This window comes from Meriones unguiculatus, chromosome 5 (genome assembly GCF_030254825.1).
Source record: "Meriones unguiculatus strain TT.TT164.6M chromosome 5, Bangor_MerUng_6.1, whole genome shotgun sequence".
NCBI lineage: Eukaryota > Metazoa > Chordata > Mammalia > Rodentia > Muridae > Meriones > Meriones unguiculatus.
The window spans coordinates 132,058,674-132,082,753 of NC_083353.1; the positions used below are offsets into that span (position 1 = coordinate 132,058,674).

The 24,080-nt window shown below is 52.9% G+C and overlaps 1 protein-coding gene across 2 annotated transcripts; it reads left to right on the top strand.

Moving 5' to 3' along the window:
- Mrps35 (mitochondrial ribosomal protein S35) lies at positions 1–23,964 on the top strand. 2 transcript variants are annotated; one of them, XM_021646018.2, is made up of 8 exons: positions 3–161; positions 2,898–2,935; positions 4,301–4,468; positions 6,626–6,686; positions 11,509–11,648; positions 16,186–16,295; positions 17,259–17,328; positions 23,632–23,964. In XM_021646018.2, exons 1-8 carry the CDS (start codon positions 56–58, stop codon positions 23,899–23,901), a joined length of 963 nt encoding a protein of 320 aa, XP_021501693.1. In that variant the 5' UTR covers positions 3–55; the 3' UTR covers positions 23,902–23,964. The 2 variants fall into 2 exon arrangements, with proteins under 2 accessions (XP_021501694.1, XP_021501693.1); XM_021646019.2 differs by lacking the exons at positions 16,186–16,295; positions 17,259–17,328 and having other exon boundaries at positions 1–161.
- The last annotated feature ends 116 nt before the right edge of the window (positions 23,965–24,080 follow it).

Here is a 24,080-nt window from a genome sequence, read left to right on the forward strand (position 1 = left end):
CCGGTTCCGCCCCCTGGCGGCGGCGCACGGGCCCTCTGGCTCGCCGGTCTTCAGCATGGCGGCCGCGGCGCTGTGGCTGAGGCCGAGCCTGTGCCCGGCGGCGCGCGGGCTGCGCACCTTCTCCTCCGTCGCCAGGCCCGCGGCTCCGACCGCAGACCCGCGTGAGTGTGGGCGCGCCGCCGCGGGCTGGGGGAGAAGGGAGGCGCGCGCCGCGACCTTCCGGCGTTTCTCTGCAGATCGTCGTGCACTTGCACGCGCGAGCCAGGGGCTCGGGGTGGCGTGGGGCGAACGCTGTGGTGCCGAGGCGGTGCACACGTGGGGCTAGAGTGAGCGCAGCGACGGGAGCCGCGTGCACGCCCCGCCGCCACCCCCGGGTCGGCCTGCCCGCCGCGGGGTCGGCTGTCCGCCCTTGCTCTCGCAGGCCCCCTCCCAGCAAGCCGCGCCTGCCACCGCCTTGTTGAAAATGTACCAATTCTAGATCACAGGGAAACGGTAGAGTCCTTAACATGTCATGGCGGCTCGTTAGACTCCTAAGATGTGTCTGTCTCCAAGCTTTCATTCTGTTACTCTGTTATTCCCCTAAGAGCGAGTGTGCTAGGCACAGCTGCAGAAGCTGACGGTCTAGCAAAGTGCTGAACCAGTGAGTTCTCTCCCCGCGTGTGCACAGGTAAACAGTTACAATAAGGCTTGTTACCAGGAGCAAAGAGCAAGCAGAGTTGAAAATGATGTGCTGTTGAGGAAGTGGCTACACGGTGGGTAAGATAGTGGGAGAGGCCTCTCATAGGAAGAGACGTTTGGACCGTCACAGGAAGACAAGCTTTGAGAGGCTCTTAAGGAGCACGGAAGTGGGCGCCCTCACGAGAGCTGTGAGAATAAAGAGCGCTCGCCAGAGATCTTAGAGTAATGGCCGGATCCTTAGGATCTGGAGGCGTTTGGCTTTGCTTTGAGCTTGGATTTTGTTAGAAGCTGGGGGTCACAGTAGAACAGAGAGGTGATGTAGTATGATTTCTACCTGTGAGAGATCCCTGGCACCCGTGTGCTGAATGAACCCCCTTCGGTAGGACACATTTGGAGGCTGTAGTCCAAGTGAGGTGATGGTGATGACGCAGAAGGTGACTTGGCTCATAGCGTGGATTTTGACAAGAAAGCCAATAGGATTTACTGATGGATTTGATGTGGGCCTGGAGGCAAAATCTCAAGGAAGCCTCGTAGACCCTGTCCTGAGCCTTTGGATGAGTGGCGTCCAGTCTACAGGGATTAGAAAGAGAGGGAAGTCCTGGCCAGGCTGCCCGGTTGATACCGTGATCGTTTTTCCTGCTGACTGTGCTTTCTAAAGTGTCAGCCATACCGAGTTTGGGTCTGTTTACTTGCTTCCTGCTCGCACTCTAACTGGGAAGCCTTAAAAGTTCGGTCCTCTGGCCTGGAGAGATGGCTCAGTGGTTAAGAGCTCTGTGCTCCTCCAGAGGTCCTGAGTTCAATTCCCAGCCACTACATGGTGGCTCAACCATCTGTGATGTGACCTGGTGCCCTCTTCTGGCCTGTGGATGTGCATGCACATAGAGCATTCAAAAATAAATGAAGAAAACCTTTAAAAAATGATTAAAAAAACTTCATTAAAAAATAAAGTTCGGTTTTGTAACGCGCAGAGAATGAGGTGTTGCTAATTTGTAAAGGTGTGCACCCTTCCTGAGCCGGCGTGTGCTTGTGTGGGGCCCTGCTATGCCCCGTGTTGAGCGGTGTTGGTGAAAGGAGTACTGGAGCTTCTCTGCTCTCTTCAACATTTTCTCACCCGCCTGTTTCCGTGGCCGCCTTCCACTAGCCCTCAGGCTGTAGCTTAAAGTTTGTGTGCTCTAGGAGATATTGCCTGCTTTATCATTCAGTGTTCTCCAGAGAGAGAGAGAGAGAGTCCGTGGAATGGATGGATGGGTGTTGGTTATTGTGACCATGTTTTAGGGAGGGTTGGGGAAGGACTGGAGCTTTGGGATAGGAGAGCCAGTGAGTATTAACAGTACAGTGGGCTCTTCTGTCAGAGCCTTGAAGGTGAGAATGTTGAGAGTAGCTGGCAAGGTGGGGGCAGAAGGAGAGCCCGTTGTGGAAGAGGGTGTGGTCCAGGAGAGAAGGAGATTGAGAGAAGGATTATGGTATGAAGGCTCCTGCAGCCGTGGAGCAGTAAGTCTGCTGGAGAGCGTGGACAGACATGAGGGATCGAGCCTGCTGTGCTGAAGTCATTTCTTGGCCTCCTGTGTTCTTGACCAAGAGTAGCCTCCAGAAGGACAGTAAGAATGAGTGACGTAATGAAGTGATAATGAGTAGTCTAGCATAGGATACGCATATAGATGGGCTTGATGAATGGAGCTGTTTCTGTAGAAAAGCAGTTAGTTAAGCTCGCCTAGAACAAACTGTTCAAGTACTTTTGGTCCTCAAGGAATCTGCCCCTCTACAGTCCTGGGACCTAAATGTCCTTTTCATGAGTTTTGTTATTGGTAATATGGACATCTCAATCAGTTAGCTCTGAAGATTTAGAATACTTTAACTTGTTTCACAACATGAAATTTCGATATACTATAAACCTTAGAATTAGTGAACGTATTTCCTTAGCTGGTTCTGAATGTTGGCACGCCTGAAATCTCCACACTTGGGAGACGAAGGCGGAAGGCTTGCAGCAAGTTAAGGAACCTGGGCAACAGTGCAAGACCCTCTTGTGTGAAAGGAAGGAGGTGTTCTGCAGGTGATGAGCTCACTGTGTCACAGTTACCGCACAATTTCTTTACTCCCGTTATTCTAAACTTGGAGAAAATAGGCTGTTCTGTGTTCATGTCACTCTTCACCTTAAGTTGACTTAGAGCTGTGGGCCAGTGATTGTGAACAATGCTTCATTATGTGTTCTTGTCTTTCAGATGTGCTATCCAGAAGTGAAAGGCCGAGGAGAAGAAAGGTACGTGTGTGTTTACTTTACTTTGCGCCATCGTAGTGGTGTCTACAGCCCTGGGTGAGGCCGAGGCTGCCGCCAGAGGAGGCTTCCAAGGTCTCTGGGCTGCCCTGGCTCTGCTGGTGCTCAGTCTCCAAATGCATCAGCTTTAGGAAGAAGGCTCGCTCAGACACGCCCAGAAAGTGTGCAGAGCCGGGGTGCAGGCAGGTTGATTGGTGCAGCGGTTAGCACCATCTCGCCAGCTATCCTCTGGCGTCTTCAGGAGTTGGGGGCGCCCGCAGCAGTGGCCTTGGGGTGGCTTATACGAGCATTCCTGGGCACACGCTGTGCTGATATTCATGGCAGCACTGAACGTCGCCAGCCTGAGCCCCATGTTAGGGAGTATTTATTTCTGCATGTGTGTTTGTGTGAGCGCAAGTTTATGCGCTCCACATGCATGTTGGAGGCCTGTGCAGGCCGGAAGAGGCCGTCACACTAGCTAGAGCTGGAGCTACCTGACATGGGTGCCGGGACAGAGCCTGGGTTCTTTGCAGGCACAGCAAAGGCTCTCAACTGCTGAGCCTTTAACCCCAAAGCCTGCTTTTTGTATGGGGCATCCCCTTCTGTGTAACACTGTTGTTACACACGTGTGTTACTGTGAGTGACTAAGCTATCAAGTCATTTTTCTCCGGGCCTGGGAGACATGTTCTTAACTGTTGGACCTTCATTGTGCTTACTGTTTTTAAATAACTTTTTAATTGTATGTACTTATGTGAGTGCTTACTGTTTTTAAATAACTTTTAAATTATATGTACTTATGTGAGTGCTTACTGTTTTTTAAATAAAATTTTTTAATTATATGTATTTATGTGAGTGAGTACATGTATGTGCGTGTGCTCTTGCTTGTACACATGCGTGTGTGTGTGTGTGTGTGTGTGTGTCAAGCCCACACTTGTGTGGCACGTGTGTGTGGAGGTCAGAGGATAACTTTCAGTAGTCACTTCTCTACTGTGAGTGTTTGCACTCTTCCTTAGTCCCAAGTTCCTCCCCCTGCCCCACCCTACCCTCACAGCCTCCTGCTCCTTTTGAGGTGAGGACTCCTGCAGCCCAGGATGGCCTCAAACTCGAGGGGTAAGAAATGTGACCTAGAACTTTAAAAAGAGAACGTTTAAAGATTGATTTATTTTTATTTTACTTGTGTGAGGTTCCCTATGTGCGTGCGCACGTGCACACATGTGCCGACATGTAGGCCCATATGTGCCGACAGTGCCTTGTGTGTGCTTGCTCTCCAAGGAAGGCACAAAGGGCGTCAGCTTTCCTGAACTAGAGTTCCGCTTTTGTCTTAAAGAAAAGCGTATGTTTACATTTGACCGTTAGTGTTTCGTCTTTTAGGCCCTGCCCCCCAGGACGGAGAAGATGGACGCAGACCAGGACTGGCCCAGTGTGTACCCTGTTGCAGCGCCCTTTAAGCCCTCAGCTGTCCCTCTGCCTGTTCGAATGGGGTATCCCATTAAGAAGGGCGTGCCCATGGCAAAGGAGGGGAATCTCGAGCTTTTAAAGGTGTGTGGCTGGTTCGGGGCTCATCACCCCCCCCTCGTGTGCAGCAGAGGGAGCAGCTGCTTAGGGTCAGATCTTTTCTTCGGGGACAGTGGCTATTGCTGGAGATAAGAAGGCCCAGTTATGGGCCTTTGAGAAGACTGAGCAGTCCTGTGGCTTCCCTGTGGCTTCCCTGTGGCCTTGTCTAGTAACCCCGCAAGTGGAACTCAGGAGGCCAAAAGAAACAGATGCTGAAAATCAGGAAGTTCAGATTCCACTCGGGTGATTGACTTTCGTTCTTTTGAGACAAGAAGCCGTGGTCTGGAGTGGCCTTGAATATCTATCTTCTGACCCTCCTGGCTCCACCTCCCAAGTGCTAGAGTTGGAAACCTTTGCTGAAAGAGAAGGCAGGAGCTGAGCAGGACAAGGGGTGCCAGACCCAGCCGGGGGGGGTGGGGGTGAGACAGGCCAAGGAGAGATCTCCAGAGAGGCAAGAAAGCAAACGCTGATGGCAGGTCCTCAGAGAAGAGCTCAGTGTAGACACCTGTCCTGAGCCAGTGTGACACTGAGCATGTGCGCAGCTGCAGCAGCTACTGTTTTTCCCTTTTGTGCCCCTGAGAACCATGTTTTCATGTCTCAGAATATGAGAATAACCACAAAAAGCCATCCATCCCATCGTCCCAATGTCAGTCCCCCTTTCCCTGGATTTTAAATGTGTCCTGACCAACGGTCAGCATTGTTGGCAGTTTTTAGCCTTCTGCTTTTTAATTTTCCTTTGCAAATGAGTTTAAGATGAATTGCTTTTTACATACTTAGCGTTATTATTGAAAAGGAAGCTGGTGGGGGCTGGATAGATGGCTCAGCAATTACGAGGACCTGGGTTTGACTCCCAGCACTGAAAGGCAGCTCACGACTGTCTGTGACTCCAGTCCCCAGGGAGCCAGTGCCCACCAGGCGTGCCCGGGGCTTATGTGCACATGCAGTCAGAACACTGAAAATTGAAAATTGAAAATAAGTTTTTTTTAAGATAGAGCTCTTAAGATTCATTTTTTTTTAAAGATTTTATTTATTTTATTATGTATACCATGTTCTGCCTGCATGTATACCTGAATGCCAGAAGAGGGCACCAGATCACATACATTATGGATGGTTGTGAGCCACCATGTGGTTGCTGGGAATTGAACTCAGGACCTCTGGAAGAGCAAGCAGTGCTCTTAACCTCTGAGCCATCTCTCCAGCCCCTTAAGATTCATTTTAAAAATGTACTGGTAAAAGTTACCTGTGAAGGAATCAAATCTTTGGCCTTTGCTAAACGTTGTATAACTTCCCGCTTCACTCTGTTAGCTGAGTGTGTTCCTCACGTCACTGAACTCCCTGTGAAGACGGGCATGGGGCATGCTTTCAGCGCCACACTTGGGAGGCTGAGGCTGGAGGCCAGGAGTTGATAGCAAGTCCCAGGCCAGCCTGGCCTACGGGAGACTGCTTCTCAAAGACTGATTAATAAATCGCCAACTGTCAAGTCAAGACTTGCTACTTCGTTCAGTTTATAAAGTTCTTATGTGCAAAGCAGAAATCATAATATACCAGGTTTCTTGGAGAATTAGGTGATTAACAGATTGCTGTCCTTAATGCTTTCAAAATTTTTTATTTTTGAGACGGTTTTGCTCAGGATGACCTTGACTTCATGACCTCCCTGCTTCAGTCTCTGAGTGCTGGCGTTGCAGGTGTGAGCTGACATGCTCTGTTTGCCTCCAGTGTTATAGTGGAGCTGCACGAGGACTGGAGATACGTGAAAAGAAACCTGTGGACGTGTCGACTTTTTAACATGATTGCTATCTTAGACATACCAAATGAGAGACAGCTCAGCACCCAAAGTGTCGGCTCTACTTGCGGAGCTGATGTCTGTGCTGATGCTGGAAGAGCTGTTGAGGGTTACTTAGATTGTGTACTGGGCTGTGGTTGTTTGTAAGAATACGACCCTTCTCTGTGTTTATGACAGAGCTGGCAACATGTGCTCTAGGCCCAGCTGCTCAGGAGGCTGAAGCAGGAGAGCTCCGTGAGCTTAGGAGTTTGCAATTATCAGAAAACATAGTGAGACTCCAGTTCACAAAAACAGACAAAAAGTGGGTGGAGGTAGGAAATTTGGTTGTAATTTATTCTTTTAAAACATCTCTGTTTTAGATCCCAAATTTCCTGCATTTGACTCCTGTGGCAATTAAAAGGCACTGTGAAGCCCTGAAAGGTACGCTTTCTCCTGGGAACGTGTTGCTGACTTGGAACAGAGCAGAGGAGCTGAGGTCTAATGAGGCAGCCTCGTGTTCTGAGTCACTGTCTTTTTCTTAACTTGGGTTTTGTTAGAGGATTTTGTTCTTGTTTGCTGGTTAGCCCAGGTTGCAGCCCAAGGTAGCCAGAAATTCACTGCCCTCCTTCTCCTCAGCCTGTTACCGCCTCCCCGCCCCTCCCACTCCACAAAGATTTGTAAGTCCTTTAAGATGCTAAGTGAAAGGGTGGCTATGTCTCTTATTGTTATTACTGTCTTGAGTGTGGACGTTTTACCTACATGTGTATTTGTGCACTGTGTGCATGCCTGGTGCCCAAGGAGGCCAGAAGGGCATCAGATCTGTAACGGGCTAAGATGGTGTCAGCCACCACTGGGTGCTGGGAACCAAACCTGGGTGCTGGGAACCAAACCTGGGTGCTGGGAACCTTCCCTCCAGAGAAACAGCCAGTGCACTCAACTGCACAGCCACACCTCACAGCCCTTTCATAAGTACTTTTTGTTGAGTACTACAGGGTCAGAAAAAAATAAAAAGGGGTTGAAACCAAGGCATGGTTATGCACACTGTAATCTTCGCACTGTGTAGGCTGAGCCAGGAGGATGGGCAGTTTGAAGCTAGCCTGGTCTGTCACAGTATCAAAAATTCAAACTAACAAGACAAAAAGAAGCGAAAAACAAAGCCAAATATTTTTAAATTACCAGCTGGTAGACAGACTGTTAGTCTGGCTCCATTTTATGTTTAGAAAACAAACATCATGCAGAGTGTTTAATGGCTGAGCAGGAGCAGGAGCAGGCGGCCAGTCTAACTGTCAGAGTGTGAGGCTCAGGTTGACTTTGTGTTGGTGTCTGCTGCCCTTTGCTCTGGTGTGGCCTGACATGGTTCTCGGAAGCCGCTGTGGCTCTGCCCTAAATACTGCCCTTCAGCTCAGTATGTTCATCCAAAGCTGAATTGCTGCATTTGGTCACATTCTTGATCTTCCGTAAAGTGAGTGAGTTTACAGGATCAGGCCCACGCCTCCTCCCGTGGCCTTAGTCCAGTCAGAGTGGTTGGGTCAGAGTGGTTGGCCACATGCAGGGTGTGTGTGTCACTTTGCACACATGCGTGTCTTGCCACATCATTTCTTCTCATAACTTGGCTAACGGCTGAAGAGAGTGTTGATGGCTGCCCACCCCAGTGGTACACGTCAGCTTCTGTTAACTGGCCAGTGGGGAGAGTGCTTCCTGCTCGTCGCCACTGTAACGTCTGTGTGATCGGGTCGTCAGTAGCAGCAGAAGCTAACTGTCAGGGTCTCGTGCAGCGGTGACAGCCCATCCCGTGGTCTCCGGGCACCCTGACAACAGTGGGCTGACTGTCTCAGTCCTGCTGAGAGTGGGGCCGGTGCTTGCTGCAGAGGAAGAAAGCACAGGAGACTGCAGAGGGCACGCCTCACCGCTGACCGAGGAGTGGGGCTAGACCTCAGGAGCGGGGCTAGACCTCAGGAGCTGGGCCAGACCTCAGGAGCGGGGCCAGACCTCAGGAGCGGGGCTAGACCTCAGCACAGGCTAGACCTCAGCACAGGCTAGACCTCAGGAGCGGGGCCAGACCTCAGGAGCGGGGCCAGACCTCAGCACAGGCCAGACCTCAGGAGCGGGGCTAGACCTCAGGAGTGGGGCCAGACCTCAGGAGCGGGGCCAGACCTCAGGAGCGGGGCTAGACCTCAGCACAGGCCAGACCTCAGGAGTGGGGCTAGACCTCAGCACAGGCCAGATCTCAGGAGCGGGGCTAGACCTCAGGAGCGGGGGCCAGACCTCAGCACAGGCTAGACCTCAGGAGCTGGGACAGACCTTAGGAGCGGGGCTAGACCTCAGAGCAAAGACTAGACCTCAGGAGTGGATTTAGACTTGAGGTGCAGGGCTAGACCTCAGTGTGCAGGCGCACGGCACCCCCACAGCAGTTGCTGAGCAGCTGGGGTCAGGTCACCCTGGAGCTGGTCTGGGTTTTGGTGGTTCTGAGACACAGTCTTGGCTGTGGTCTAGCCCGGGTTGATCTGAGACTTGCTGCATGGAGCAAACTGGCTGCACCTTGCAGCAGTCCTCCTGCCTGTCCTCAAGCGCCAGGGTTACAGAGTGACCTGGCTAGGGGTAAAAGTGCTGCTGGAAGGTGAGGCATGTGTGTGTGTGTGTGTGTGTGTGGTTAAGCAGCGGTTCAGGCCTCCCGCTCTTCAGCCCGCTGTCGTCCCAGAAAGACCTTTGTTACTCGGGTCCTGTGGCCGCCTCCAGAGGACGGCAGTTACTTGTGTGTGCTGTGCATGCATGTGAGAAAATAACAGCAGTGACTGCAGGACACGGCCTCCCTGCAGTCAGCTGACGTGGGCACTAGCCTGTGTGCGGCCCACCTGTGTTTCGGCGTCTCCCTCCCCCGAGTGTCACTGGTTCTCGCCTGTCGCTGTGACGGAACACCTTCTGGGCCTTTGGGCTCGTGGGGCGTGGTAGCGCCATGGCGGACACGCTGGTATGTAAAGTAGCGTGCTGTCTTGGCACATCGGGAAGCAGGTAGCCCCACACCCGCCTTCTCCCGCCAGGCCCCTCCTAGAGTGCCTCTGCCTCCAGGGCTGTGCCACCAGCGCATGCCCGACACCCGTGGGGGGGTCGTTCCCGACAGCATCCGTGACTCAGAGGACACGTGTCTACGTGGCTCTCAAGTGTGCGCGTGCACATGCATGCTGAGTGTGTGTGTGTGTGTGTGTGTGTGTGTAACTCTGCTTAGGTTCTGATTTCTCTTGAGCTGATTTGCACCAGGTCAGAGATAGGATAAGCACCTGTTCTGACTTTAGGGAGTGAAACCTAGGACAGTCTAAATCTGACAACCTTCCGAATCGGTGCTGCCCATGGCTCGGCTAAATGCCTTCCCGTATGGCCACGGTAAAGTCCAGTTCCACCTTTTTAATTTAAAAATGTTTTTTTAAAAAGTTGCATTTTATTTATTCTGTGAGTGTGTGTGTGCACTCGCGTACACACGCGTGTGTTGGCATGTGCCTACTGTGGTGTACATGTGGAGGTCAGGGGTCATTCTCTTCCTTCAGCATGTGGCTCCCTGGGGCCGCCCTGCAGTCAGCCTGGCAGCGCCGTTACTCATGGAGCCATTTTGCCAGCCCGTTTTTTCTTTCAAGTTGTTGGGCGTGCTTGCACGCTAGCAGCAGGTAGTTTTGCTAAAGGGCTTGGGGAGCCCTGGTGTGCGAGGAAGTGTTGCACACTAGGAGGACAGCGCTGGCCCTGCAGAGCATGCAGGCATTTCCACGCGTCCTTCGTTCTGCTTCTGCCGTCCCTGCTTGGGATCTCGTCCCCCAAAACCCGAGCTTTTCCGCGTGTCTTCCCGGTTTCCTTCCAAGTAGGTCGCTTCAGTTTATACCTAACTTGCAAATGGAGAATGTGAAATTCGGGAAAGTTCAGTGACTACCAAAGCTGACTAATCAGGGAGAAGGTAAGCGAAAGCCAAGCTTCTCCCGGTCTGCCCACGGCTGCACCTGTCACGAGGGCACACTAATGGCCTGTTATGCACTTTCCCGTTGGCTGTGCTTTGGGGACACATAATTTAGGTAATTTGACGTAAAAACTGTAATTATCATCTGGTGATTGAAATGACTTATTTGCAGTTTGAAAGAAAAAATATCCTGTGCAAACTAAAAGTTGACGCTCCATGGCAGAGCATGCTGGGGGAGTCAGCCCTGCCCCTCGGTTCAGTGATGCCGCCCTTCCTCAAATACACGCTTGTCTGTGGGGGTTGGTTTGGTTTCTTTGAGACTAGGTCTCAGGGCAGCCCAGGCTGGCTGGCACTTCCTGTGTAGCCCAGGCTGTCCTTGACCTCATGACCTCAAGCTGCCTCAGCAGTAGTCAGAGTCCTGTAACTCACAGTGACGTTGTGTTGACCCTGGGCAAACCTAAAGGAGGATAACAAAGTGTTGATGCTAGGAACCTGTTACCTGGGGTCTCACAGGCTGCGGCGCTCAGTGCCCGCTCAGTCAGCCGGGCACTGTGGCGATGCACGGTGCTCGAGGATGCAGCCAGGCCCGAGAGAAGTCTTCCTCCTCGGCTGCCAGTCCTTTCCCACGCTCTAGGGAGGGCAGTGTGGAGTCGCACCCGTAGCCTCAGGAAGCTGGCGCTGCTCCCACCCATGGAACGGGAGCTGAGCGTAGCTGACAGCCCTGCATAAGCCCTTGGGACTTGCGGGCTCATGTCGCCCAGGCCTTCCTCAGGGCTGGCTGGCTGGAGGGTGAAGACCGCCCCGGGCCTTCAGGGTTGTGTGGAGGAGCCGCGTTCATGTTGGGCCCCTTAGCTCGCTGGGGGCCGGGTTCTGGAGACTGCTGGCGGTGCTGAGCTGGGGATCTGGGGTCCTTGTCCGTTAGTGATGGGGTTCTGGAGACTGCTGGCGGTGCTGAGCTGGGGATCTGGGGTCCTTGTCCGTTAGTGATGTCTGCGAGGCGATGCAGCGCTGCTGCTCGCTGCTCTGAGTGTGCCTTGGGAGCCCGATGTGCACACCCAGGCAGGTGCTCCTCTCTGTTCCCAGGCTAGGCCATGGGCAGGGAAGGCTCCCCCTCCGCCCAGCCCGTCTGTGCTCCCCCAGACACGCCTGCTTGGGTCGCTTTAACAGACTCCACCTGGAGGGACCACAGGAGAAGAGGGCGGAGGGCAGCACACGAGGCAGCAAGGGGAGGAGCTGTGCCTGCGCTTCCATGACACCACAGTGCCTGCACGCCCACGTGACAGTGGCGCCACAGAGCTCTAAGTGAACTGACTTCCGTGTTCTCAGGCTTCTGCACCGAGTGGCCCGCTGCCCTCGACAGTGACGAGAAGTGCGAGCAGCATTTTCCGCTTGAGGTGGAGACAGCTGACTACGTGTCGTCGGGACCATCGGTTCGAAACCCCAAAGCTCGAGTAGTGACGCTGAGGGTAAGAGTGTGTGTGTGCACTCTGTGAGTGTAGACAGACTCATACTTCTGCTTGTGCAGCTTCCTGGAGTCCAGGGTGTGCAGTCCCCACTCTGAGGCTGTACCTAACAGGACGGACACCTGACTGTTAAGCACTCACAGATTTTGGTGACATTGGTTTTCTCCTTCCTCCTTCACGTGAGATCCGGGATCAAACTGAGAGTGTGCTGAGGTGGCATGAGTGTGGGATTCACGCCTTCCTCATCGCCGAGGTGCCTGACAGAAGCCACGCAGAGCACATTGATCGTGGCTAGCAGTTTCATGGCTTCTGCCCCAGATGCCGGAGCGTGGGCAGCGTGCTCATGTCCCTGGATTTGCAGGCTGAGACTCTGGGTGGACATGGAGCCAGCACCCTGGAGGCCCACCCTGCCCCCAGGTCCTGGCCGTTCTGTGACCTCTCAGAACAGCACTGCCCCCTGGGGACAGTGTCCAAACACATGAGCTTGTGGGGACATGTAACGTCCAAACCACAACAGTAATGTCAGAGGGATCATATCTACTATTGTGTGTGTGGGGGGGGTGTGCATGTATGTGTGCTTGCTTCTGTGTGAATGTGCATGTGTTTGTTTTTGTGTCTATGTAGTATATACATATGTGTATGCTTGTTTCTGTGTGTGTATGTGGTGCGTACACATGTATGTGCTTGTTTCTCTGTGTATGTGTATGTACGTGTATATATGTTTGTTTCTGTGAATGTAATGTGTGTGCCTATATATGCTTGTCTGTGTATGTGGTGTGTGTTTGTGTATGTATATATGTTTGTTTCTGTGTGTATGTATGCATGCTTGTTTCTGTGCATACGTGCATGCATGTATGTGTGTCTGTGCTTGTTTCTGGGTGTAGGGGTTGTGTGTGTGCATGTGTGTATGCTTCTGTGTGTGTGTGCACGCGACCGTTCATGCTTATTCGTGTGTTTATGGGCTTGTGTGTGTGAGTGCGTATCTGTGTGACTGTTTATGGAGGCCCTATTTATGGGCTCGTGTGTGTGTGTGTGTGTGTGTGTGAGAGAGAGAGAGAGAGACACTGTGACCCACGGCATTGGGAAACGCCCTGGATCCCTCCCCTTAGCCATCGAGGCAGGCTTCCGCTTGAGCACAGAGTTTGCAGTCCAGCTGGTGTAGGCGGCCTTCCCTGGACCCACTGGCCCTGTCTGAGCTGGATTGCAGGCAGTCCACTGACATTTCCACAGGTGCCAGGCATCTGTGTGCAAGGCCTTTCACATGTGCAGCCCTCCCCAGCCCCCACTGTGACTCCAGAGTGAGATGGGATTGTGTGTTTCTCAATAGAGTGGTGTAGGATTAAGGACAGTTTCTGTTTGTCTAAGGCCTTACTTTTAGGAGTGCTTTCTTGCGTTAGCCTCGGGTCTCTGCAGTCACCCTGTGAATTATGGCACCCCGAGGAAGTCTTGCTGGAGAGAAAGTGGCTTGAAGTCACAGAGCAAGAGGCTCAGCTTGGCTTGTGCCTTCCATGTGGTGCCAGAGCCGTCACAGCAGGCTGGCATGTCGCAGACTTGGATGTTCCTCAGTGTGCGTAGTTCTTGTGTTGGTCTGTAGGCATTTCACCGTGGCCTCCTGGGAGCAGGAGAGGCAGCTTGGGGAATAATGTTAAGAGCTGTGGAAGCAGCATCTTGAGAACATTATTTTGGAAGAGAGGCTGTGACGGCCCTTGGCCTTGAAGTCAGAGTGTTTGCTGGCCCAGCTCAAAGATGAGGCGTTTGCAGGCCTTTCATGGGCTAGCAGGTTGCGTGTGTGTGCTGCAGAGCTGCAGAGTATCTGTACCCTTTATGTAAGGTTAATTAATGTGAATATGAGTTTTAAAACAGTCACTGTAAACCTAAGCAACATTGCTGCCACTCTTTTGAAGATTTGCATAAAAATCAACTTAAAATGTTCTTGTTTAATGTTGCAATTTCGTGGATGTTTAAAGAAGAAAGCACGCTATGTTCTCACTACACTAATACAGAAAGTACTGATTCCTGTGTGTTGTCAGTGTGCACAGACATGTGCATACGTTTACTTCATTATAAAACAGTGCGTGTTGCTATTTTCATATAACTATTTCTCCATTTGTTATCAAGCAGGCTTATCATGGAATGAGTTGCTTATTTATCACTCTAGAACCTGCTTACTGGTGCATGTTCTTTCCCAAACATGACGTGCTTCTCAGAGCCTGCCGAGTAGAACTGTGATATTAAACTGTCTTCAGAGACAGTCTTCTGCCCAACCCCAGCTGTCCTTGAACTTGGGGTCCTTCTAAAGGTGGTTCTCCTCCTGGCTGGGTGCTGCCTCCCAGCAGCCCAGGAGTCAGGAGGGGCTTGAGACAAGAATGGCACTTGCATTGGCATGAGCACTGTATGGGGATCACACACCCCAGGAACCATTCAGGGGCTAGTTCAACTTTACTTCCGGAGAACAGCAGCTGTGTACCCCTAGGGGAGTGTGGGGGGTCTCCAAGGATAGGTGTACATGATTGGTTAGAACTAGGCACTTCAAGGATGCCTGGTTTGCATTAAACAGCACGCTCCTGTCATAGGAACAGGAACACAGTACCTAATTATCCTGTAGGCACAGGGAGGGGAGAGCAGCAGGGAGCTCTGTCAAAGGCCATCTATCAGATGGGGCGTCTGACTAGAGACCTGTCCAGATGAGGTCAGGCGCAAAGCAGGAGGCCCTGCTGGGGAGAGGGAGGCCTGCAGCCCCAGACAGTGGGGTCCGCCAACAGAGCAATAGGCCTGTCCACCATGCCCCATGTCCTTTATTTTTAGACTTTAAATATTAACTCACCAATACTTACGGAATGCTTTAAGTCCTACACCGTCGCCAAGAGCAAAGTAGATAGTGCCCTCAGCTTGCAGGCCTGTAATTGCATGGGGAACTGAATGCAGTTGCTTGCTGAGTCCTGAGTGAGATGCGGGGTGCTGAACCCCACCCCACTTCTGTGCTGTGGTTTTTGTCTTCCCTGAAGGCTGTTTGGGGAGCTTGCTGCTCCATGGGACAGTATGTGTGTGGGGGGGGGGGGCTGTGGGAGTTGTGGTGGCGCCCTCACTCGGGAAGGGGAGACCTGAGTTAGCCTTCAGAGAGCCAACTGTCTGAAGAGCAAGCCTAGGCCCGAGCTGCTCTCTCAGCCTCCTCTGTGTGCTGTGTGATTGCTCCTCCCAGTGGCATGCCCTTTCACCTCAGAGCCGAAGACACTAAACCTTGTTTCTTTATAGAGTTACTTGGGTAGATCTTTTGTTATAGTAATAAAAATAGGGTAATAGTATTTTATTGAACTATATTCTAGTGTCAAACTTATCTGTGTCTAGTTCATATCTTAACTCTTGACACAATTCTCGGCAAACTCAAGAGTTCTCTTTCAGCCTGGCGTTTCCCAGTGTCTGTCTTGAGGCAGATACTTCCATGAAAAGTGGAACTGAAGGCCAAGTGCATGGAGAAGCACTCATGTGCCACAGCGGCATCCTAAAACTCCAGAACGCTCTAAGAACGACTGTGTCAAAGTAGCGTCAAGGTGGGCGTGGTGGCCCAGACCCACCTGTGGCCCTAGCATGGAGGCGGCTAGAGTGTAGGCTTAGGTTTGAGGCTGCCCTGGGCTACTTAGTGAGCGCTGTGTGCCTAGGCTGTCTCACAACAGCCTAGCTAAGGTCGACATGTCCTGACGATACGGAGGAGAAATAGTTCCCCGTCCTCTCTGCAGCGCTGGGGTTACACCAAGATCTGGCCCACGTTCTAGTGAATGCTGCGCTGCTCAGCTACAGACTCGGGCTTTACAGAAGAGATTCTGAGTAGCAGAGTGCGTGCCTGTGTGTGCCAGCCTATGGCTTAATCCCCGGCATGGGCAAAAGAGGTTGAGGGGAAGGGGGAGAGAAACACCTTTCTTCTAGGCTCCACATCCTTTAAAAAAGTTGCATTCATTTGTGTGTGTTTGTATTTTTGGCGCATAGCGCCCTTGTGTAGTGCTCAGGGGCAACTTGTGGGAATCTGCTTTCTCCTTGTACCATATGGGTCTGGGGCTTGGGCTTGGCGGTCAGCTCTTCAGGCCATTCAGCACTTCGCCAGCCTGTGGGGCCAGTGTCAGCTTCTGTGGAGTGCCGTGCTGAGGTTCTGCAGCTGCCTTTCTTCCAAGTGCTGGGCCAGCCTCCAGAGCTTTTACATGTTGTGTAAGGACAGAGCTTTGATGCCGTTTGTGTCCCTGGACCCTCCGCAGCGGCACTAGCTGGCTTTGTGCTGCCGTGGGCGGAGCGCTGGGTCTGGGCTGTCGTAGCAGAGGTGCGCCTTCCTGTCCCCGAGTTTTGCAGGAGGTGTGTAGGCCTAGGGAAGGCTTTCACTTGGCGCTCCTGCTTCCCAGTGAGTGAGATTGCACCTGCACTTCCTGACTGCTGGTGTATGTAGGGGAATTGGGAAAGTTTGGCTTTTGTGATTTAATGTTGATTAAAATAGTGATGCTTTCTTCATGAAGCACATTGTGTAATATCTGGACATGATTGTTTTCTTGTGTTCAAGGTTAAACTCTCCAGTTTGAATTTGGACAAGCATGCGAAGGAGAAGCTTACTAAGCTTGTAGGAGAACGGTACTGCAAGGCCACCGATGTGCTTACGCTCACAACAGACAGGTGTGTGCGGGCAGCTCCTTGCCAGTGTGTGTTCACGTGTGTGCGCGTCTGTGCTTGTGTGAGTGCATGCACACACCGTCCTAGTGCTGCCTTTTCTATAGATGCTAGGACATGGCTACGTGGTTTACGCCAGCAACTGCTTAGAGCTAAAGGTCTGTAACGAGCCACAGGAGCTCTTATCTTATACAGACTGGAGGCAGCTGGCAGCTGTTCCTGCTTTACGTTATTACCCTCAAAGTATCGCATGGTGGTCTCATGTTGGGTTTGACTACTTCCAGATGTTAGCTCGCTTTGAAAATAGCAAGAGTGGAGGTGCAGTGCATTGCCTTTTTGGGAGAATCAGCTATTTCTGTTTTATGTATGTGAAAGTTTTCCCTCGTGTGTGTCTGCACCGTGTGTGTGGTGTCCTTGGAGGCCAGAAGAGGACATGGATCCCTGGAACGGACGCTGCAGGTGGCTCTGTGAGCTGGTGTGGGGTCTGGGGCTGGAGTCCAGGTCCTCCACAGCAGAGCGCTCTGCCCGTCTGAGCCGTCTCTGCAGCCTCATCTGCCAGCAGAGCCTGGCTTGAGATAGTTGTGTGGAAAGTAGCTTGAAGCTGCAGTACACAAGCAACCCCATTACCGAGGAGAGCGAAGACAGAAATGATAGCAGTATCTAATGTCCTGAATATTCTCGTTTTTTTTTTTTTTTAATCTGTCTGGCTTCCCCTTCCTCCATGCTTCTCCCCGCTTCTCTCTCTAAGTCAGGGCCTCACAGAGTTGTCCTGACTAGCCTGGGACTCGTTAAGGAGCCTACGATAGCCTCAGATTCACAGAGATGAAGCTGCTTCTGCCTCCAGTGTGCCACCAACCCGCTAGTTTGAATATTCTGAGCACAGAACAGAATCTGTTACCTGCTGCCTTTAGAATGTCCTAGGACATGGCCTGTGTGCTGAGACGTTTGCCTCCTCTTCTCTCTGTAAAGATGTCCTTTGAAGAGACAGAACCAAGACTACGCGCTGTATCTCCTCACGGTCCTCTACCACGAATCTTGGGTAAGTGTGTGTGGACAGAGCTAACCTTTCAAAGTCTGTGGCAAGGAAGTGTGCCGCGAGTGTGTAGGAAGTGTGTGTGTGAAGATCCTGAGGTGGAGCCCGTCTGTTGGCCATAAAGGGGGTGCTGGGCATTCTAATGCTTATTATTAGCCCTAAAATTATCACAGCAGTATTTAAGCCGCTTCCACAAATAACAAGACACAGAATTAACAATTCCACAAATAACAAGACACTGTTGAATTGCCTCATTTACCTTGGGCCGGGCAGATACTTCACCTACACTGTCTCAGTATCCTCACCATCCACCTCCCAGCCCCCAACTAATGCCATCCGCCTCAATCTCCCTCAGCTGCTCCACCTCCCACCCGTCCTCCCATAAACACTTGCTTATAGTTTTTCATCTTGGCGTTTTCTCCATCCACACCGTCCTTGGAGTCCTTCCTCCCAGCCCACCTTTCCTTCTCCATGCTAACCCATCGTGGCATCCTTCTGCCTCCTGTCTTCCTGTCTGTTTGTTTCTGGTTCACAAAGCCCAGGAACCTTAGCCACACCTACCTCTTTCTGCCCTGCTCAGGTTTTAGGGCTTTCATCAACCAATCAGGTGTAATGTCTTAGGCAGGTTTATACAGGGTACATTTACCCAGGCAGTAACCAGATCTTGAGGGCCAGTAATTAGCATCCAAATGCAAGCATGAGACCAACCCCAACACCTGCCTCAGGCGCTTCTGAGCTGCCATACAGGCCTGTGCACCCGGCTTGCTCTTAGCAAGGTGGAGGCAAAGCTGGAAAAGCCATCATGATGTTCACAGAAAGGGCTTCCTAATCCAGGCATCCGGCAGTGCCGGGGCTTCTCGGTGGGCGCAGCTCTGTGTTGACTCCTTACGGGGGCCCCAGGAGAGAAGCATCTCCCTGTGTTCGTGGCAGTCCCCAGAACTGTGGTGGGCACATGCAGCCCTTTCTGGACTGCTGTGGCGTTTCTGTCACCAATAGTGACCATGAGTGAGTGGCCAGTGAAAGGAAAATAAAGCTGTCTCAAGATCAGTAAGTAACAGAACACGCCTGCAGCCCTTTCCTTTTGCAGGCTTCTCGTGGCCACGATTCATCTGTGTTTTTTATCCTGGCTTTGGGAAAGGTGTCATGGCAGCAGTTAACCTCTTTTCTGTCGGCTGACTGAGAACTGCCATTGGCCTGAGAAAATTGAGGTTCCTTTGAACCAAGAACATGCGTGAGTTAGCTGCAGGTCCACAGCTGCTGTCGCAAGAGTTAATGACAAACCAGCAGTAAAACCCAGCCAGTTTACAGTCTCTTACTTTGCCAGCTGCCTGTAAAGCGAATTCACCCCAAAGGAAATGACAGGCAGAAACAAGTTCAGTGAAAGTTGACTTAGCAGATTCTCCCTGTGGTGTGTGACACAGACTGCAACAAGCCTGTAGTCAGGATTCCTGCAAGAAGCCTTTCATCCTTCATACTGATTACCTTGCTGCCAAAGTAAGTGGCCACACGGAACTGTCTTAAACAGCTGTGAGTAAAGAAGTCCTGTATTAAAGGTGGTCTCGATCCTTCCTGAACAAGCCCCATCAGTTTACACACTGAGATGCAGATGAGCCATGGAGCTTTGCAGGGCTGCTAAAACAGGATGTTATGAACTGAATTCTTTCCTTCACTAGCTTGGAATTCATACTTGAGACGGACGAGTGCTGCCACCTGGCCTTTGATGCGGCTATCAGAGCCCCTGCCCAGTCCACTTCGTCACCCTCAGTTGGCTGGCTTCTGGCTCTCCGTGCTCGGACGTGGGTGCCCTTGGCCTTATAGGGCTTCTGTGGACTCTGCTTCTGGAAAGTGGCCAGGTGTAGTCAAAACAGAACGAAGCGGTATCGGTCCCTCACAGAGCCTGGCGTCAGGGCGAGGCCAGTGCTGTGGAGCTCAGGCTCCGAGTGCTGCAGGGACAAGACACGAGCGTGCGCTGGACCGGCGCCCTCAGACATGCTGACCGACGCGTCGGTGTCTCCATGCCTGTGAGTCAGCCTGCAGCGGGTGCAGCCACGCAGCTCTGGGCTCTGCCCTTGCCTCTGTGACTTTCTAAGCATCAGAAGCCATGTGTAAGCCATGAAGGCTCTGACACTAGGGTTTTTTTCTAAGGTTTTGGGTGAAACGGAGAATTTTTTTTATAATATCTAATAAATAATGGGCTCTCAGTAATTGTCCATTATTTTGGTTAAGCTTTTACAAAAGTGAATTTCTTTTTCTTAGAATTTCAAGAACTGTTGCTGTGGGCCCCTGCAAACAGTCTGCACATTTAACTTGACAGAGTTCTGTGCACTGACGTCAGGCCTAAAGCATGCGAACACCCTGCCAAAACCCTGTCTGGCTTTGAAGTGGTGGCATCTCTAAGTCGGTGTTTGTGTGAGGTGTGGACTCATCCCAGACCCTTCTGCTGCATAACCTAGAGCCCCCCCCTCAGGGCACCTAGCACACTCAGCAAGAGACCCTACTGTGCGTCCTGTGATGTAAGCCCAGAGGCTGTGTTGCAGCAGCTCTACTTAGCTCTGCATGCGAGGAAACCTGCTGGCGCTGGCCACCCCTCGTTGTCGCTTCAGCTCGAGCTGTGGCTGTCCCTGCAGCCCTGTGCAGTGTCTTAGCCTCAGTGTCACACCTGACTTGAGTGGGGATCCAATAAGAAGCTGATCTTGTCAAAAGCACCAGCCAGCTGGTGTCATTCTCTTCTGCTCTTCCCAGAGCCTGCCGTTTTCTGCCCTACAGCAGACCGGCCCAGCCCTGGGCTTCCCGCTGCCCCACCAGGATTTCCTCTTAGGTGCTGGGCTCACCATCAACACCTTCCCGCCAATTCCTGCTGGGGAGAGGTGTGTGCTCTTACATCCAGCCCTCTCCCTTCCCACCCCGCCTCCGCACTATTCCCAGGGAGCCCTGGGGCTGACAAAAGAAGCTGGAAGTGGCCCAGAGCAGTGCCTTGTTTTGAAGAGCTTCAGAGCAGCTTTCGTTGTAGCACAGAGCATTTAGTGCTGGGCCAGCCTTTCTACGTTGGTGCCGACCCTGAAAATCAGCAATGAAAGACTGACTTACCACAACTTCTGTGCTTTGTGCTGAGAAATTCTGAGCCAGCAGACAGGTGCCCGGGTCACAGAGAACACAGCCCTGCCCGGGAGCCTCATTCTGCCACACAGCATGGTCTTCAGTAACTTCTGGACTGTTCACTAGTCAGAGCTGAAACAAGACCCAATCTCCGCTGCTGTTTCTCTCTACCCGGTTAAACTCGGTGGTTGCGGAGCCACCATGGCCCGCTGCCGGCCAGGTCGCGCCACCTCATGACCGGATCCTGCAGCTTCTAAAGCTGGAGAGAAGGGTTAGCAGCTCTGCCGCCTGCCGATTGTTGCTTATTGTGGAAGTGTTGATTGGGCACTGCCGAGAAGGTTAGCCTTTCTGAAGTCTAACGCCTGACGAGTGGCGAGTGTCCGGGCTGAGAGTGTAGCCAGTGTGGCAGGAGGAGGGAGCTGTTGGCTTCTCCCTGCAGCTTGCACACCAAATCTCTCCTGCTCTGATGGAGGTGTCTGCTGAGCTGTTTCCCTCTGCTGCTGCGGCCCTAGTGTAGATCCATCTTTCACCTGAGTCACTGCTGAAGCCTCCTGCTTGGTCCGTGGCTTCATCTAAGGCTGACTGGAGTGAGTCCTCTGTGACGGTGTGCCCCGTGCGTGTGTGCCGTGATACTAACCACCAGGAGGACAGGCTTTGTGTCCTGTTCGCCAGGGTGTGAAGCAGCTGCAGCCCGTGCGTCAGGACTTCGCATGAGTCCTTCCCTTGGCCAGCCTTCCAGATGTTGTGAGACCCTTATCACAAGGATGGCACGTGGCTGGGGCGCCCCGCCATTGGCCTCCTTCCTCAGGGACATTGCTGCTTTCACTTGTAGTCTGCACACAGCTGCCTTCCTGGCCAGGGACGGCATTTCACTCCTCTCTGTTCCAGCACCTAGCTCAGTGTCCTATAACCGCTGCTCACTGACTCACTGTTAAAACTGGCCCCTGCTGAGTCTAACTCCTTGACAGATGCAGTAAAAGTTTAGCCTTGCCAGCTGAAATAGCAGGATTTTTTTTTTATGAGGAATTATTTTTCAAATTAACTTTTTGTATCTATATAACTTACATGTGTCTTTTGTGGGGGGGGGGACACACGTGTCAGAGCCCTGTGTCAAAGGGCACCTGTGGGAGTGGGCTCTTTGCTTCCCAGTGGGTTCCAGGGCTTGAACTCCGGCCATCAGCTTGGCTGGATGGCAAGCACTCTTGCCTGCCGAGCCATCTTGCCAGCCTTTTTTTTTTTTACTGGGTAAGCTGTTTTCCTCATCTAGGACAACGGTGTCCTTGTAATCATAAACAGTGGAATGGTGACTCGTATCCGAGTCACAGAGTAGATAGCTCTGTGTGTGTGGGAAGCAGTTCCTCTGTCCCGAAGTGTGCTGGCCAGCACACTAAGGAGGTCCGTGTTCTCCGTGTTAGACTTGTGCTTCCGGAGAAGGCTAGGAGGCTCAAATCTAGTTGCCCTTCGCTCTGAGGTCCCCCTCACCAGGTCTCTGGCTACAGAACGTGCTGTTCCTCCGAAGCCCACTGCAGTTTGGGGGAGTCCTTTAATTGCTCTGAGCTTAAGTTTCCTGTCTGTAAAAGAGTTCTCATTCCCAGGGCTGTGGAAGAGGGGCCAGTGCGCTATGGTGTAGGAGCTTACCAAGTGGCTGTGTCTCCCGGCCTGTTCTCCCTGTCGCCTGCCAAGCTTTCCCTGTGCTGGGACCTCTGTGAGTCCACTTCCAGCTGCTCGTCCTGGTCCGCCGCTGGTGCTGTTCAGCGCCAGATGGAGCGTGGGGCTCCAGGAGAGCACAGGGCCTGGCAAGGTGTACTGACTGAGCGAGGGAGTGTGGTGCAGCCAACTGGGAAGGCAACAGATTATGTGGAATGGAGACTCCTGAGGGTGTGGTAAGGCAGGGAGAGAGAAGAGGCGTGTGTGTGTGTGTGTGTGTGTGTGTGTGTGTGTGTGTGTGTGTGTGCGTGCGTGCGTGCGCGTGGTGCGCGTGTGTGTGTGTGTGTGTGCGTGTGTGTGTGTGTGTGTGTGTGTGTGTGCTCGCGTGTGTGTGCTCGTACATGTGAACAGAGGGCAGAAGGGAATGGATGCTGGAGCTGCGGGTGATGGTGAGCTGGTGCGGCTGCAGTTCTCAAGGGGCCTGTGCAGTAGCAGCTGTCAGCGCTGAGCCGGCTCTCCAGGCAGGTGGACTGGCAGCCGCGCCTCCTTTCTGTGAGCACCTGTAGGTGTTCTCACTTCCTGAGCAAAATCACAAGTCACCTCTGGATTTCCTTCCACTGCTTGCCATGTGCGCATGCGTGTGTGCACCGGCGTGCATGCCCTTGTTTTCACAGAGGCTGGAGGGCGAAGTCTGCTGTGCTCTCGCACACTCTTTGCTTCCTTGAAACATGCTTTTCTCTGAACTGGAAGCTGCTGGTGGGCAGGCTGGCCAGGAGCGCCCGTCTGTGCTCATCTCGGGTTGGGCATCAGTAGCCAGGCCTGGCTCCTACGTGTGCTGGAAATTTGAAGTCCAGTCCTCACCCTTGCAGATATCCTTAGCCCCTACCTTTAAAGGCTGTGGTGGGACAGTGAACATTTTCTAAAAGACATTTTCTAAAAGGCACAGAGGGGGTGCCAGGGACATGGGGCGGGAGCAGAGCCTGTGGCTGTGCTATCTGCCCTCTTCTGCCACAGAGGCCCTGACCAGCGTACAGGGAAGCGCAGCCTTGGCCGTGAGGGCTGTAAGGGGCAGGACTAGCCAGGTAGGGGCTTTGCAGTGGCAGGAGATCGAGGCAGCTAAACACTGGAGTGCCTGCCTGCATTTAGCTCCGAGGGCCTCATGCTGGGGCAGCCCCGGAGTGCTCTGCCTGTGGGGCCGCTCAGGCTGACAGGTCCCCAGCTGAGAGCTGGGGTCTGCACAGCACGCTGCCTGATGGTGGACTGAGTGAGAAACCAGCCTAGGCCAGGCAGCTGTGAGCTTAGATGTGACCAGCTCCCAGCTCCCAGCTCCCAGCTCCCAGCTCGGTGTCTGGTGTGACACATCCTGTGTTAGGGCTCAGGCCCACGGTCTGTGCTCCAGGACAAAACCAGGGCAGAAGCTTCAGGAGGGGAATGGCTTCCGCAGGAGCATGCTCTCTTCACTCAGGGTTGTGAGCAGAGGTGGCCCGGGCGGCGTGCAGGCGGGGCCTCCTCCTCCCACACAGCCGCAGAGGAGCTTCGTCCTGTGACACGGTTCTTTTCTTTCAGAAAACTGAGGAGTGGGAGAAGAACAAGTGTGAGGAGGACAAGGCCGAGTACGAGTGGGAGCGAAGCCCCTCGGAGAGGAGCGTGGTGCAGACGCTGCAGCGGATGCGAGCCTCGGAGGGCGGGACGGCCCCGAGCAGGGAGGAGCTGCTGCGGAGCGCCGAGGCCCAGGAGCACCGGCGCTGCGTGGTGCGCCTCAAGAAAGAGGGCGAGACCCAGGCCAGCCTCGCTCAGTACAAGGAGGCCGTGAGGAGACTGTTAGACCTGGCGTGAGGCCCGCCTGTCACCTCCACGTGTATCAGTCTGTGGTGCGCAATAAACGGATGCCGTCAGGAACCCGCCTCTAGTTACTCCCACCTCTCCTGCCCGTGTGCCCTGCACGTCTGGGGCCTTACGCGGGGCAGGGGTGCCGCTCCGCTCCGCTTCTCTGGTTCTGGGGTGCACTCACTTTA

What these genes read in the sequence shown, in the direction of transcription:
- Mrps35 (XM_021646018.2), top strand. Translation starts at nt 56, where the DNA reads ATGGCGGCCGCGGCGCTGTGGCTGAGGCCGAGCCTGTGCCCGGCGGCG. An exon ending in GGCTCCGACCGCAGACCCGC is followed by an intron (nt 162 to 2,897) that starts GTGAGTGTGGGC and finishes CTTGTCTTTCAG; the next exon opens with ATGTGCTATCCAGAAGTGAA. An exon ending in AAAGGCCGAGGAGAAGAAAG is followed by an intron (nt 2,936 to 4,300) that starts GTACGTGTGTGT and finishes TTCGTCTTTTAG; the next exon opens with GCCCTGCCCCCCAGGACGGA.